The following is a 14,233-nucleotide window of genomic DNA, read 5'->3' on the forward strand; positions in this document are numbered from 1 at the left end:
CAACAAAAATGGGTAAGATGAAAAGAAAACTTAGTGGAAACTGTTCAAGAGGCTTTGCAGCATATACTGAATTTGACCGTATAAAAATTTCTTGTTTAGTTTTCTTGCTTTTGTGCTTGCTGGCAAAAAAATTGTGGCATTAGAAGGTTAAGACGCATCGAACGACGACTTGAAATTTGACCCAGATGCGACTAAAATCTTACTAAAGCGTAATGACGTTTGTTATATAGTTTTATTAAAATTGTCTAAAATTAATAAAAATTTTCCACCGAATTCATTGTTTTTTGAGTGTATCGCGCTTGAATTATATCATGAATAACTTTATTTCTGAATGCAATAAATCAAAATGCTTTTGTAAGCTTGTAAACATTAAAATAAACTGGCATAGGATTATATTCGTCAGCGAGCGGTTTACAAATGAAGTTGGTTACAATATATATCAGAAACACTGTAATTAACAAATTTGTTCGTCCACATTTCATGGATCTCACTTTGACTTGAATTTTCGGCAATGGATCAAATACCGAAAAACTATTTATCTTCGGTAATTAATCTTCCTGTACATTCCACAACCCAGCAAAAAAAATTGGAAGTTGTTCCCCAAACATTTCTTTTAAAGCTCATCCCGGAATCATTTCTTTTTTCAACTTCCGATGCCATCCTTATCGACAAGTCCACAAACATTTCTTTTAAAGCCCATCCCGGGATCCCCTATCGATTTTTTCCACTTTCGATGCAGTCTCTTTGGCCAAGTGAAAATTTAAGTTTTGGATAATTAAATTTCACAAACAAGACTAGAAAATCAATAAAAAAAGCAAAAAAAATAATTTAAAAATAAATAAAACAATCATCCCCGCTGGGATTTGAACATGTGCCGTTTGACTTTTTCACTTTCATGGTAGTCCTTTTGAGAAGGTTTTGCAAATCACGAAAATTTTTAATTTTTTGTTGATTTTTAATGGAAAAAATATATTTATATAAAAATATATGCCAAAAAAAACGATGTATAACATAATTTTTTTTTTTTTAGAAAAGTATTTAATAAAGCAAATTCCGCTTGTGAGATTTGAACCAGTGTTGTTTTTTTTTTCATTCGTAACAGTAAAGAACATCTCAGGAAGTAGTTAGAATGTCATGCCGTGGTGTCATATTAGGTTCATATAACAAACATTCTGAATAGACGTTTTGATGTATCGTGTTCAATGGCATTTGTGGCTGAGTGTGCTAAGGCGTTCTGTTATGGTCCCAACAGACCTAGGTTCAACCCCCTGTGAAAGCGAAGAAGTTTTTCAATTTGTAAAAAATTAGATAATAAGAAAATAAAAGTATATCAAAAAATACTGATAAAAATACAAAGTGAAATTGGAAAAAATCTTTTTCGAAGGCACAACTTCTAAAGCAATGCAAAGGATCAAAAAATCGAGTACTTTCGTTCTATGGCAAGCCCATGTAAATTCCAATGAAGAGGATCCAAGTTTGCACTACTTCCGGATCACAAATTGGGGGGATCCAAACTACTTTTTTGGAAGTCCGTTTTTTTTTTGCTGGGAACTAATAGATTCAGTCAGTTGAAAACTACTCTTAATTAAATGCCAAAATAAATCTATCTAAAGGCTGTAATAAAATATTGTCCACAATGTGCAATCAACCTCGGTCGACAACAAGTCTAAGTTTTTACTCTTGAAAAAAATTCAATGTACCATACGATAATGCTTGCATTTATAAACAACATAACTCGTGTCAAATAAATGCAATAGAAATAAAAAGGACCTCACATTTCTTTGAAATTTTCTTTTGACTTCACTAAAATAAGTCAAAAACTCTGTTTCTCTTCAATTCTTTTGACAAACTAAAAAGCATTAATTTAATCTCAAGGGATCAATTTCACTTGAATTATTTTCCATGTCACCATTGTTAAGTCACACTTCAGCAGCAACATCAACAATAACAACAACACAGTGGATTTATATTTTGTGGTAGATGGCCATAATTTGCAAATTATGTTTGCATTGTGAAAACATTATTGCTCCAGTTCTCTTTGCATCCTCTGGTATTAGAAAGAGGATATGGGGAGGGAGAGAGAGAGAAAATCTTGTTAGATTTAACATAAATTTCGAGATTTATAATTGTAATGGTGGCAAATAAGAGAACACACACACACGCACCTCTCTATTTGAATACACAAAACAAAGCAATCTAATTTCATATAACTCGCACACAATCACCCACACCGCTGCACATTAAGGACAACAGTGGTAGTCATTGCCATCGTCATCATAACATGTTATGTTTGGGGGAAATTATTCATGTTTCAAATTAAATATTAAATTTACACTCTTGTACATAAACACACACACACACACAGAGACACACGGACACCTCGTTGATGAATCTCTTTTCAGCACGTATTCAATTCGTTGTAGATCCTTTGGCATTTACATACGAATTCGTTGGAATACCAAAACACATACGCATGCAGCAGCAACACAAGGACAGAAAACAAGCTTAGCTAAGCTGCTCAATAACATGGAAATGAGAATACCCCAAAATAAGAAACAAGAAGAGCATCATGGATATAATCATAGCAGATTGTAGAGTGTGTGCGTGTATGTTTAAGCAGATATGTAAGTTCTCTTTGATTCGTATGCGTGTGTATGTATGAGAAACACGTTCGCATAACGTGTGAGTTCGAATGCTTGCTTCCTCATGTAGGTAACACATCCATTTCCCTTTCAATTCTGGTGCATGCACATGGTGTTTACCACAAGCTAAGGGCCGAAATTCGTATATGTGGCATCCAGATCCAGACCTTATGTAGATGTACAGGCATAATACGTAGTATTATTCGCGTAATATTCAGTTTTGTATTAGGATTTGAATTCCTGCCACGAAACTTGGAAGAGCAACAAATGCACAGTGTAGTTCAATTTTTTTTTGGAACAAAATGCAAACAAAACAACATAATACTAGGTCCAAAGTTTTTGACCCTTCCTTAAGCCAAACATGCCGATTTTTGTTTTTAGTGAAAACATTTAAAAATTAATTCCAAATATAACGGATATTTCAAAAATCCAATGTAATTTGAATTTTACTTCAAAGTAAAAAATTTTGTCTTAAAAAATATTCAGTTAGGCTTTCGCTTTTCCAAATCCGAATTGCCGGGCCTCACGCTTGACACCTGCCATCAGATTTTGTACAGCCACCTTGTCCACCTTCTTCGCCGCAGAAAGCCAGTTTGCCTTGAACTGCTGATCGTCCTCAGCAGTTTTTTTGGTCTTCTTTAGGTTCCGCTTGACAATAGCCCAGTATTTCGCAATTGGGCGGAGCTCTGGCGTGTTGGGAGGGTTCTTGTCCTTGGGAACCACCTGCACTTTGTTGGCGGCGTACCACTCCATGGCCTTTTTACCGTATTGGCAAGATGCCAAATCCGGTCAAAACAGTACGGAACAACCGTGTTTCTTCAGGAAAGGCAGCAGACGTTTATTCAAACACTCTTTCACGTAAATTTCTTGGTTGACAGTCCCGGAAGCTATGAAAATGCTGCTTTAAATTTAAAATTTTTGAGGCAAAGATGATATACTTTATTTTAATTAAAACTTCATTAGTTTAAAGAAATTTGTTTTTAATATTTTATAAATTGCGCATCTTAAAATCGATCATGTAAATAATTTTTCAATGCATATATAGGCCCCATATAAACCGATCTCGAGATTATAACTCTTGAGGCGCCTGGAAAAACATCCGATCCGGTTGAAATTTTGTAAGTAATGCTTTCTTCTAATCACATAAATATTGACCCCATATTAACCGATCTCCAGAATTGATTGCCGGAGCTTCCTAGAGATATAAATTTTATCCGATTTGGTTGAAATAGGGTACGCGATGTTAATTTATGGCCTCTAATCACCATGCAAAAAATGGTCCACATGAGTCCATCTTTATATACACTAATAAAAAACATGTATATGTACCGTAAGTTTGGCCAGGCCGAATCTTATGTACCCTCCACCATGGATTGCGTAGGATCTTCATCAAGAGGCTGTCATCCACAATCGAATTATTTGGGTCGTGGTAATATTAACCGATGGTCATGTATCTTAAAACTTTTTAATATCGTCTTCTAATTTGAAAGTTAGTCCATACGTGGTATATATTAGGCAAAAAAAGACAGATTAAATAATTATGTAATTCAATTCTTGACCGGTATATATAGGGAAATCTACAAATAACTACGAACCAATAGGAACTTTTGCGCGGTAATTAGAGAGCCAGAATTTATATATGGGGGTCGCCTTATAAGGGGGCTATATACAATTATGAACCGATATGGACCAATTTTTGTGTGATTGGGGATCGGTTTATCTGGGGGCTACATGTAGCTACAGACCGATAAGAGACATGTTTGACATGGTTATTAGCGACCATATACCAGCACAATGTACCAAATTTCAACTAAATCGGATGAATTTTGATCCTCCAAGAGGCTCCGGAGGTCAAATCTAGGGATCGGTTTATATGGGTCTATATATAATTATGGGCCGATATGGAGCAATTTGGACCGATATGGACCAATGCTTGTTAGATACCATATAGTATCACCACGTTCCAAATTTCAACCGGATCGGATGAAATTTGTTTCTCTAAGAGGTTCCGCAAACCAAATCTGGGGTTCGGTTTATATGGGGGCTATATATGATAATGGACTGATATGGACCACTTTTGGCGTGGTTGTTAAATATCATATACTACCACCACGTACCAAATTTCAACCAGATCGGATGAATTTTGCTTCTCCAAAAGGCACCGAAGATCAAATCTGGGGATCGGTTTATATGGGGCCTATATATAATTATGGACTGATATGAACCAATTCCTGCATGGTTGTTGGATACCATATACTAACATCACGTACCAAAATTCAACCGAATCGGATGAATTTTGCTCTTCCAAGGGGCTCCGGAGGTCAAATCTGGGGATCAGTTTATATGGGCCATATATAATTATGGACCGATTTCGACCAATTTTTGCATGGGTGTTTGAGGCCATATATTAACACCACGTACCAAATTTCAGATGCATTTTGGTTCAGATGCATTTTGGTCTTTCAAGAGGCTCCGGAGGTCAAATCTGGTGATCGGTTTATATGGGGGCTATATATAATTATGGACCGATGTGGACCAATTTTTGAATGATCATTAGAGACCGTACTAACATATACTAACACCATGTACCAATTTTCAGTCGGATCGGATGAAATTTGCTTGTCTTAGAGGCTCCGCAAGCCAAATCGGGGGATCGGTTTATATGGGGGCTATATATTTATGGACCGATGTGGACCAATTTTTGCATGGTTCTTAAGAACCATATACTAACACCATGTGCCAAATTTCAGCCGGATCGGATGAAATTTGCTTCTCTTGGAGGATCCGCAAGCCAAATTTGGGGGTCCGTTTATATGGGGACTATACGTAAAAGTGGACTGATATGGCCCATTTGCAATACCGTCCGACCTACATCAATAGCAACTACTTGTGCGAAGTTTCTAGTCGATAGCTTGCTTCGTTCGGAAGTTTGCGTGATTTCAGCAGACCGACGGACGGACATGCTTAGATCGACACAGAATATGGAGTCTTAGAGCAATATTTCGATGTGTTACAAAAGGAATGACAAAGTTAATATACCAAAGTTAATAAATATTATGACAAAGTTAAAAAATATTACATTCCAAAATCGTGAACTGACGACAACAAAATGAAACGAAAACGTTCGTTAGACATGCTTATGGATAGGTTAGGTTAGTTATAGTGGCAGCCCGATATTTCACGCTCATTTAGACTATTCAGTCCATTGTGATACCACAGTGGTGAACTTCTCTCTTATTATTGAGTGCTGCCCGATTCTATGTTAAGCTCAATGACAAGGGACCCCCTTTCTTTAGCCGAGTCCGAACGTAGTTCCACATTGCAGTGAAACCACTTAGAGAAGCTTTGAAACACTCAGAAATTTCATCAGCATTACTGAGATGGGATAATCCAACGCTGAAAAGTTTTTTTTTTTTGTGTTTTGATCAAAATTTGGTTTGAACCCGCGACCCTGTGTATGCAAGGCGGGCATGCACCACGGTGGCTCCCAACGGTGCCTGTGGAAACTTCGTCGATGGTACAATATGCTAAGGCGACAGTTACGCGTATGGAGTAGATAATTTAGGTTGGAGTCAGGGTATCGGATTGTCTTGTATAAATTTGAAATCATTACATTTCCAGATCATGAACGTTGGTTGTTGTTTTGACAACGCATATTATCAATATATCGTTGTCAAATTGACACCACATGTGTGTGCTTCATTTCTGTATAATTTTTTCCCATTTTTTTTTTGATCATTTAACTAACGTTCGCAAAAAAACATTCGAGTAAAGGAAACTTTCTCCAAAGATAATAATTCCATGAACTAAAATAGAGTTAAATTGACTTTAGTGGCATAGAGGGTTCACTTTTTTTTTTTTTTTTTTTTTTTTTTGAGTGCAGTATGTGCTTTCTACCAATCACGCCTCCATATAAACCGATCCCCCAAATTTTACTTCTGGAGGAACAAATTTCATCGAATCTTGTTGAAATTTGGCTCCCTAATTGTCGTATCAGTTCATAAATCGAGCAAGAACTAAATTGGCTTATATAGATATTTATTCCGGCTTTTTTTTTTGCCTTACATAGACTCCATATGGACTAACTTATAATTTAGACAATGCACTATGGGGCCAACGACGGGATTTTGAGACAAAAACTACAAAAATGCACTTATCGGTTTACAATTTGGAACACATGTTGTGCATAATGTCAGAAGAGTTCATAGAAATTTTCAGATCGATCCGCCCACTGACACGCCTACTGAAACCGTTAATTTTTACACCCTCCACTAGACTGTGGTTTTGTATTCAATGTCTAGGTGGCACCTTTAGACCAATTGACTTTAAATTTTGCACACTTGATTTTGGAAGAAATCGGTTCAGATTTAGATGTAGCTCCCATATATATTTTACGCCCGATATGCACATATTAGGCCCAAGAAGCCATAGTACCGCCCCGATTTTCTTCAAATTTTGTACAAAGGGTAAAATTGATATATATATATATATATATATATATATATATATATATATATATATATATATATATATATATATATATATATATATATATATATATATATATATATATATATATATATATATATATATATATATATATATATATATATATATATATATATACACTTCGTCCGATTTACACAAATGTGACCACAGAGACCAAAGTTTTACTCCGAGTTACGTGACATTTCACACGGAGCAGAATTAACATTCTAACAATACATGCCAAATTTGGTGGAACTGGGTTCAGATTTAGCTTATAGCTTTCATATATATCGTTCATCTTATATTCACTTTATTGGTCCCAGAGGCCACCTTAATTTGCTTCAAATTGCACAAAAATATGACTCTATTGAAAAGATCCCTTATTCTGCAAATCATCGAGTCCTTCTTTGCATGATCAAGGCTTTATTATAACATTTATTTCTATTTAGTGAAGCATTTCTCGCAAACTGCCAATGCAACGCATCTGATATTTCTGTTTCTTCCAATTTTGTTTGGCTCGAGCGAAAATACTACAAGTTTTCTTAATTATTAATGCCATGCAAGCTTACCTTGCATTCCTCGAATATAAAGGAATCCCGACCGTTTTGAAGTCAAAATGTTATGAGTTCAATTTTTTTTAGTTTTAGAAACACTGAATTTTTTGAATTTTTCCGGACGCAGCCGGAACTGAAATTAAAATCACCTAAAAGTGTACACAAGGACCTTTCTTCCATACCAAAATGTCGGTGAATACACGTGAATACAGAAAGTACCATTCCACGAAACACAAATATTACATGAAAATTATGAAACAAAAACTTACAACTTTAACACAACACATTTCTTTTCGCACAAACATATACGAACTTTTAATATTTTTTATATTATTCTACATACCTGTAGTAATACTTTCCTTTTTCACAATGTAGATACACTTATTAGTTTATTTTTTATAGCCAGTTTTCTACAATGTGTTTTTTTACCTAGCGATTCAAAATTTAAACAATCTAAAAACAGCCAACTTTACCAGCTTGTTTCAAATGGAATGAGTTGCCATATGTTTCTAGTATTTTGTATTTCGAGCTACTGGGATATCTGAAACAGAATAACGGTGTCAGTTTTTCCAATTTAAACTATCGAAAAACGGACTTTTTGCCGCATTATCCGGTCATTTGCCCCATAGTGCAATGTTAAGAAATTTTAAGATAAGTTGCCAACCGCAAGTGTTAACACAACCCAAGTAATTCCATGTTTTGAATTATATTCACCCAGGATTTTTTAGAATTTCACAAATTAATGTTTTTTGTCTTTTTAAGAAATTTTAATTTAATTTAAATTCAAAGAAGTAAAATTTTAACAAAAATATTATAATTTTTGTTTTAATTAAAATATAATTATCGTATACATATATGTCGCACAATGTAAGTGCGAGTGCAGCTGTATACACTCCCTTTACTACAATATGTCATTATCGTTATGTTGTATGATGTACGTACCTGTGTTAATTTACCATTAACGATGCTCAACGATTCCAATGATCCACGTACATTCTTCAGACTATTATCTTTCAATGTTTCCAGATGCGAATGGGAAAATTGTAAATGTCTTATATTGACACCAGGTTGAAAGACATCCGGTGATAGAGACGTGACCGAACGATCAAAATCATAAATTGACAATGAATGGATGGGCGATGATATGTGCTCCAGCGTTGAACGCAATGAAATTGCTGTCGTTCCTGGACATTCGAGGAAAAGGCCTGGCAAATGGAAATGTGTTTACAAGGGAAATAAAAAAAAAAATATTAATGTGATACAAAAAGCAAGTGGTTGAAATAATTTATATTTATTATAACTAAAATACAATTTAAATGTCTATTTAATATGACCCTTTGTATAGAATGCTCCCTGAGAAAGAAAGGGAGGAATTACCCTAAGGATGCATTTAAGACGCAAGACATTTTTAAATTTTTGGTTAGTATTCCTTATATTTGAGATTTTCATAATCCGTCGTTAAAATAAAGAGAATTTACTGAGATTATTGAATTTTTAACTATTATTCACGAAATTCTGCTAAGAATTCTGTTAAGATAAAAATAAAACTTTATTAAAATTAATAAAGCTAGGATACAATATTAGTGAACATATTTTAAAAATTTTGTTTTTATTTCAATTCTTCATTCAACAAAAGAAATGTAATGTTCCGAAAACGGAGAACTTTCGTGCGGTGACAAGACCTTGTAAAGGGTGATACGGTCAAGATTTGGTCAATATAAACTTGACGTATTTCTTTCAATTTTGCATTTAAAAAACCTGGACACCCCTCATTTTGAAGGTATGTGTGTGTGTAGAATGTTGGTCCTATTTTGATTTTGGAATTCACTCTTCATTTGTAAAAATGCCGTCCAAGCAAGAAGAGCAGCGTATCAAAATTTTGCTCGCGCATCACGAAAATCCGAGCTACTCGCACGCAAAGCTGGCAAAATCGCTAAAAGTTGCCAAATCAACCATTACAAATGTAATTAAAGTATTTGGGGAACGTTTGTCGATAGCTAGGAAGTCTGGATCGGGGGGAAATTTTGACCGTATCACCCTTTACAATCAGAGATGGTCTGTCGTAAACTGTAAGGTATTTGACATACATTTACGGCGTATTTACCATACGTCAAAAAGGTCGTAAAATACTTAGTTTTTGGCAAGTTTTAGAGAATGCCTTTTTCTTATAAAAACGTATAGTAAGAAAATATAGGCGTACTACTGCCACCTGGATTTCAAATAACCGTATTAAAATCGTGTTAATTTTTGCATGCCCACACGTTGTAACTAAATCCGATTTTTGCCACAACAATTTTCACGGTTTCAGCAATTTGAAAACAACATATGAAAACAGTCTTTTTGGGCCTTGTGGGGAAGTATATTCGCCCGAGAAATCCAGTCGGGAGATTGGTCCATGTTTTGGAGACTATATCAAATCTCGAACCGATATTAGGCACACTCGTTTATGGATATGAATTACCTCTAGATCGGATAAAAATTGCAGTGTCTAGAAACCCAAGAAGTCTAATCGGGATATGGATCTATATGGGCTCTACCCACTAATGCACAGAAAAAAATTCAGGAAAATTTTCCAAAGAAAGTCTTAATTAGGATAAAAAAAAATTGAATTGATTCAACAAATTTATTAATTGAAACAAAAATTAATAGTATCAATTAATGTTTTAATTGGATCAAATAATTTTTTAATTGATACTATCATTTCTGTGATTGAAGACATTTCAATTAAAAAATTAATTTCGTGATTGAATTAAAAAAAATAATTGTGTGTGTGAAATATTTTAGTTCATGGAATTATTATGTTTTGAGAAATGTTCCTACACTTTAATCATTTTTTTTTTTTTGCGTACGTTAGGTTAGGTAGGTGGCAGCCTGATGTATCAGGCTCACTTAGACTATTCAGTCTATTGTGATTGGTGAACTTCTCTCTTATCACTGAGTGCTGCCCGATTCCATGTTAAGCTCAATGACAAGGGACCTCCTTTTTATAGCCGAGTCCGAATGGCGTTCCACATTGCAGTGAAACCACTTAGAGAAGCTTTGAAACCCTCAGAAATGTCACCAGCATTATTGAGGTGGGATAATCCACCGCTGAAAAACTTTTTGGTGTTCGGTCGAATCATGAATCGAACCCACGACCTTGTGTATGCAAGGCGGGCATGCTAATCATTGCACCACGGTGGCTCCCTTGCGTTAAATGCACAATATTTCCTTCAAACTACGAAATTTTCTTTAACAAGTGAAAAACAAGTAAGGAAAATCTAAAGTCGGGCGGGGCCGACTATATTATACCCTGCACCACTTTATAGCTCTAAATTTTCGATACCATATCACATCCGTCAAATGTGTTGTGGGCTATATATAAAGGTTTGTCCCAAATACATACATTTAAATATCACTCGATCTGGACAGAATTTGATAAACTTCTACAAAATATATAGACTCAAAATTTAAGTCGGCTAATGCACTAGGGTATAACACAATGTTAGTAAAAACAAGTAAGGAAATCTAAAGGCGGGCGGGGCCGACTATATTATACCCTGCACCACTTTGTAGATCTAAATTTTCGATACCATATCACATCCGTCAAATGTGTTGTGGGCTATATATAAAGGTTTGTCCCAAATACATACATTTAAATATCACTCGATCTGGACAGAATTTGATAGACTTCTACAAAATCTATAGACTCAAAATTTAAGTCGGCTAATGCACTAGGGTGAAACACAATGTTAGTAAAAAAATATGGGAAACATTTAAATCTGAAGCAATTTTAAGGAAACTTCGCAAAAGTTTATTTATGATTTATCGCTCGATATATATGTATTAGAAGTTTAAGAAAATTAGAGTCGTTTTTACAACTTTTCGACTAAGCAGTGGTGATTTTACAAGGAAAATGTTTGTATTTTGACCATTTTTGTCGAAATCAGAAAAACATATATATGGGAGATATATCTAAATCTGAACCGATTTCAACAAAATTTGATACCCATAGCTATAATGCTAATTCTACTCTTTGTGCGAAATTTCAACTAAATCTGAGCAAAAAATTGGCCTCTGTGGTCATATGAGTGTAAATCGGGCGAAAGCTATATATGGGAGATATATCTAAATCTGAACCGATTTCAACCAAATTTGGCGCGCATAGCTACAATGCTAATTCTACTCCCTGTGCAAAATTTCAATTAAATCGGAGTAAAAGATTGGCCACTGTGGTCATATAAGTGTAAATCGGGCAACGATATATATGGGAGCTATATCTAAATCTGAACCGATTTCAATAAAATTTGGCACACTTGACTATAGTACTAATTGTTCTTCTTGTGCAAAATTTTAAGCAAATTAGGGTAAAACTCTGGCTTCTGGGGCCATATAAGTCCATATCGGGCGAAATATATATATATGGGAGCTATATCTAAATCTGAACCGATTTCTTCCAAAATCAATAGGGTTCTATTCTGAGCCAAAACACATACTTGTGCCAAATTTGAAGTCGATTGGACTAAAACTGCGACCTAGACTTTGATTACAAAAATGTGTTCACGGACAGACGGACATGGCTATGTCGACTCAGGAGCCCACCCTGACCATGTTTGCCAAAGACACCATGTGTCTTTCTCGTCTCCTTGTGGGTGTTGTAAACATATGCACTAACTTATAATACCCTGTTCCACAGTGTGGCGCAGGGTATAAAAATAATTACATCTAATAAATGTTCTTAAATTTATCGAAAAATATCGTCACTTTCGTGCACTTATGACATTTGTCTGTTTGATCAAGGACACCAAAAAACCCCCAGATATATTCAACATTTTAATGACAGTGTTATTAACCGTTATTGAAAGTATGATCAACTTTTACCGATACAATTTTTGTATGTCTTTTTACAAACCGAAATTCCCTCAAATTTCACAAATCACCCTTTAAAACTTCCCCAAAGTCGTCCAAGTCATATTAGTCTATGTTTAAAAAATAAATATGTGCCCTTCATAGCATTGCATTTATTTACTTACCATCTTCAAATTTATAACAAGGACACGCTGAACTCTCATCAAAGCTGGGACATTCGATATTGTTGCCAAGACCAATGTCCAAATTTTGATTGTAAATATTCATTAAACCCGATGAGCCACTGGGAGATGAACTGAAAATGCTGGAACTACTACCGCTGCTGCTGCCGCTATGGCCACTACCAGAGTTGCCTAAACCACTGACACCATCAAGGGAGCGAATAAAGCGTGAAAGGATAATCCCATGTCCATCAACAGGAGGACTAGAATCAATGCTATTGGGTGACGATGACGACGATGATGATGATGATGCTGCTGCTGATAATGTAGGTGTCATCACATTCGTTTCGAGGAATGTTGTTGAAGGGGTTACAATATCCTCTATATGGTTACTTCGAATGTCCTTATCTATGGTGAAGTTTGTCAAGGATGTATTGGGTGATGATGTCGTTGTTGCTGTTATTGCTGCGCTTGCCTTTAAACTCCTATATTCACTGGCACTAGCCTGTGGCAGTGTCATTGCGAATGTTGTGATAATTGCTGCGAAATATGTCAGCAACTGTAAGAATTTGAGAGCTTTATATTGTCGCCCTCCGCTAGCTCTGGCTAACCGTCTAACACTTTTGTGATGAAGCTGTTGTGATTCTTGCACTTTCTGATGCTTTTTCTGACGATATTGCTGATGCTGTAAAATATTTTTGCTATTTTGGCGATGTAATGAAAACATGGCACTATGGTTTTCGTTTGGTGGAAAGTGGAAATATTGTTGCTCTTGCAGTTGATGATATTTGCTAGTGTGGGAGAGATTCAAACCAGTCCTTGTCCTATAGGATTGCTTACCATGAGACTCTTGGGTGAGACTAGGATGTTTATGCTGATGTTGCTGCTGCTGCTGTTGTTGTTGCTGTTGCAATATTGTGAATTTGACATTTGTATTGTTGATGATCCATTTGAACCAACACGTAGGGTTCGACTCCTCTCCACTTGAGTGACATACTCTGGTGGCATTTTCCATTGCCATGGCCCTTCTAAGAATTTTTAATAAGCACATTGGTGTTTGTAGTGTTATAGGATGACATTTTTTTCTTTTTTCTGGCGAAGAGGATTTCGTTGTGAATTTTAGTGCAGCAGATATTGGTGTTGCTGATATAGCTGACGATAGATTTTTGCTCTCATCAAATATTGTAGTTGGTCGATGGCCGACTATTTTTGAGGACATGGTCAGTTTTGGTGTTAATGACAACGATGGTGATGTTAAAACTGAAATTTCTGACGTAGCAGAGTCTGTAGTAGGTGTTGCGATTTTCGAGGACAAGTGGAATCCATGCAATGGATTGTTGCAATTTGCCGGGCATTTCATATTGTGAATATTTTCCATTATTCCTTTTTCTAGTCAATGTAAATGAAATGGAAATACAAACAAGATTGATATTGCTCTTTAGTTTTGACTTCTCTATATAGCCCTTTTGGTATGCTGTTGTCTTTTGTCTTAGGTCTCTGTTGTTATTTCAACTGTTGACAGTTTCAATTCAATTTGCAT

The 14,233-nt window shown here is 35.4% G+C and overlaps 1 protein-coding gene across 1 annotated transcript in view; it reads right to left on the reverse strand.

Annotated features, from left to right (window-relative positions):
• Nucleotides 1-13,714, reverse strand: part of LOC142231362 (uncharacterized) — a 121,131-nt gene extending 107,417 nt beyond the window's left edge. Inside the window, exons 1-2 of the mRNA XM_075301973.1 lie at nucleotides 12,697-13,714; nucleotides 8,627-8,889 (exon numbers count right to left, since the gene is read on the reverse strand). Of these exons, the coding sequence (XP_075158088.1) occupies nucleotides 8,627-8,889; nucleotides 12,697-13,714 (1,281 nt within the window). The remainder of the gene's footprint in view (nucleotides 1-8,626; nucleotides 8,890-12,696) is intronic.
• Between the last annotated feature and the right edge of the window lie 519 nt (nucleotides 13,715-14,233).

The sequence above is a fragment of the Haematobia irritans genome, chromosome 3 (genome assembly GCF_050003625.1).
Source record: "Haematobia irritans isolate KBUSLIRL chromosome 3, ASM5000362v1, whole genome shotgun sequence".
NCBI lineage: Eukaryota > Metazoa > Arthropoda > Insecta > Diptera > Muscidae > Haematobia > Haematobia irritans.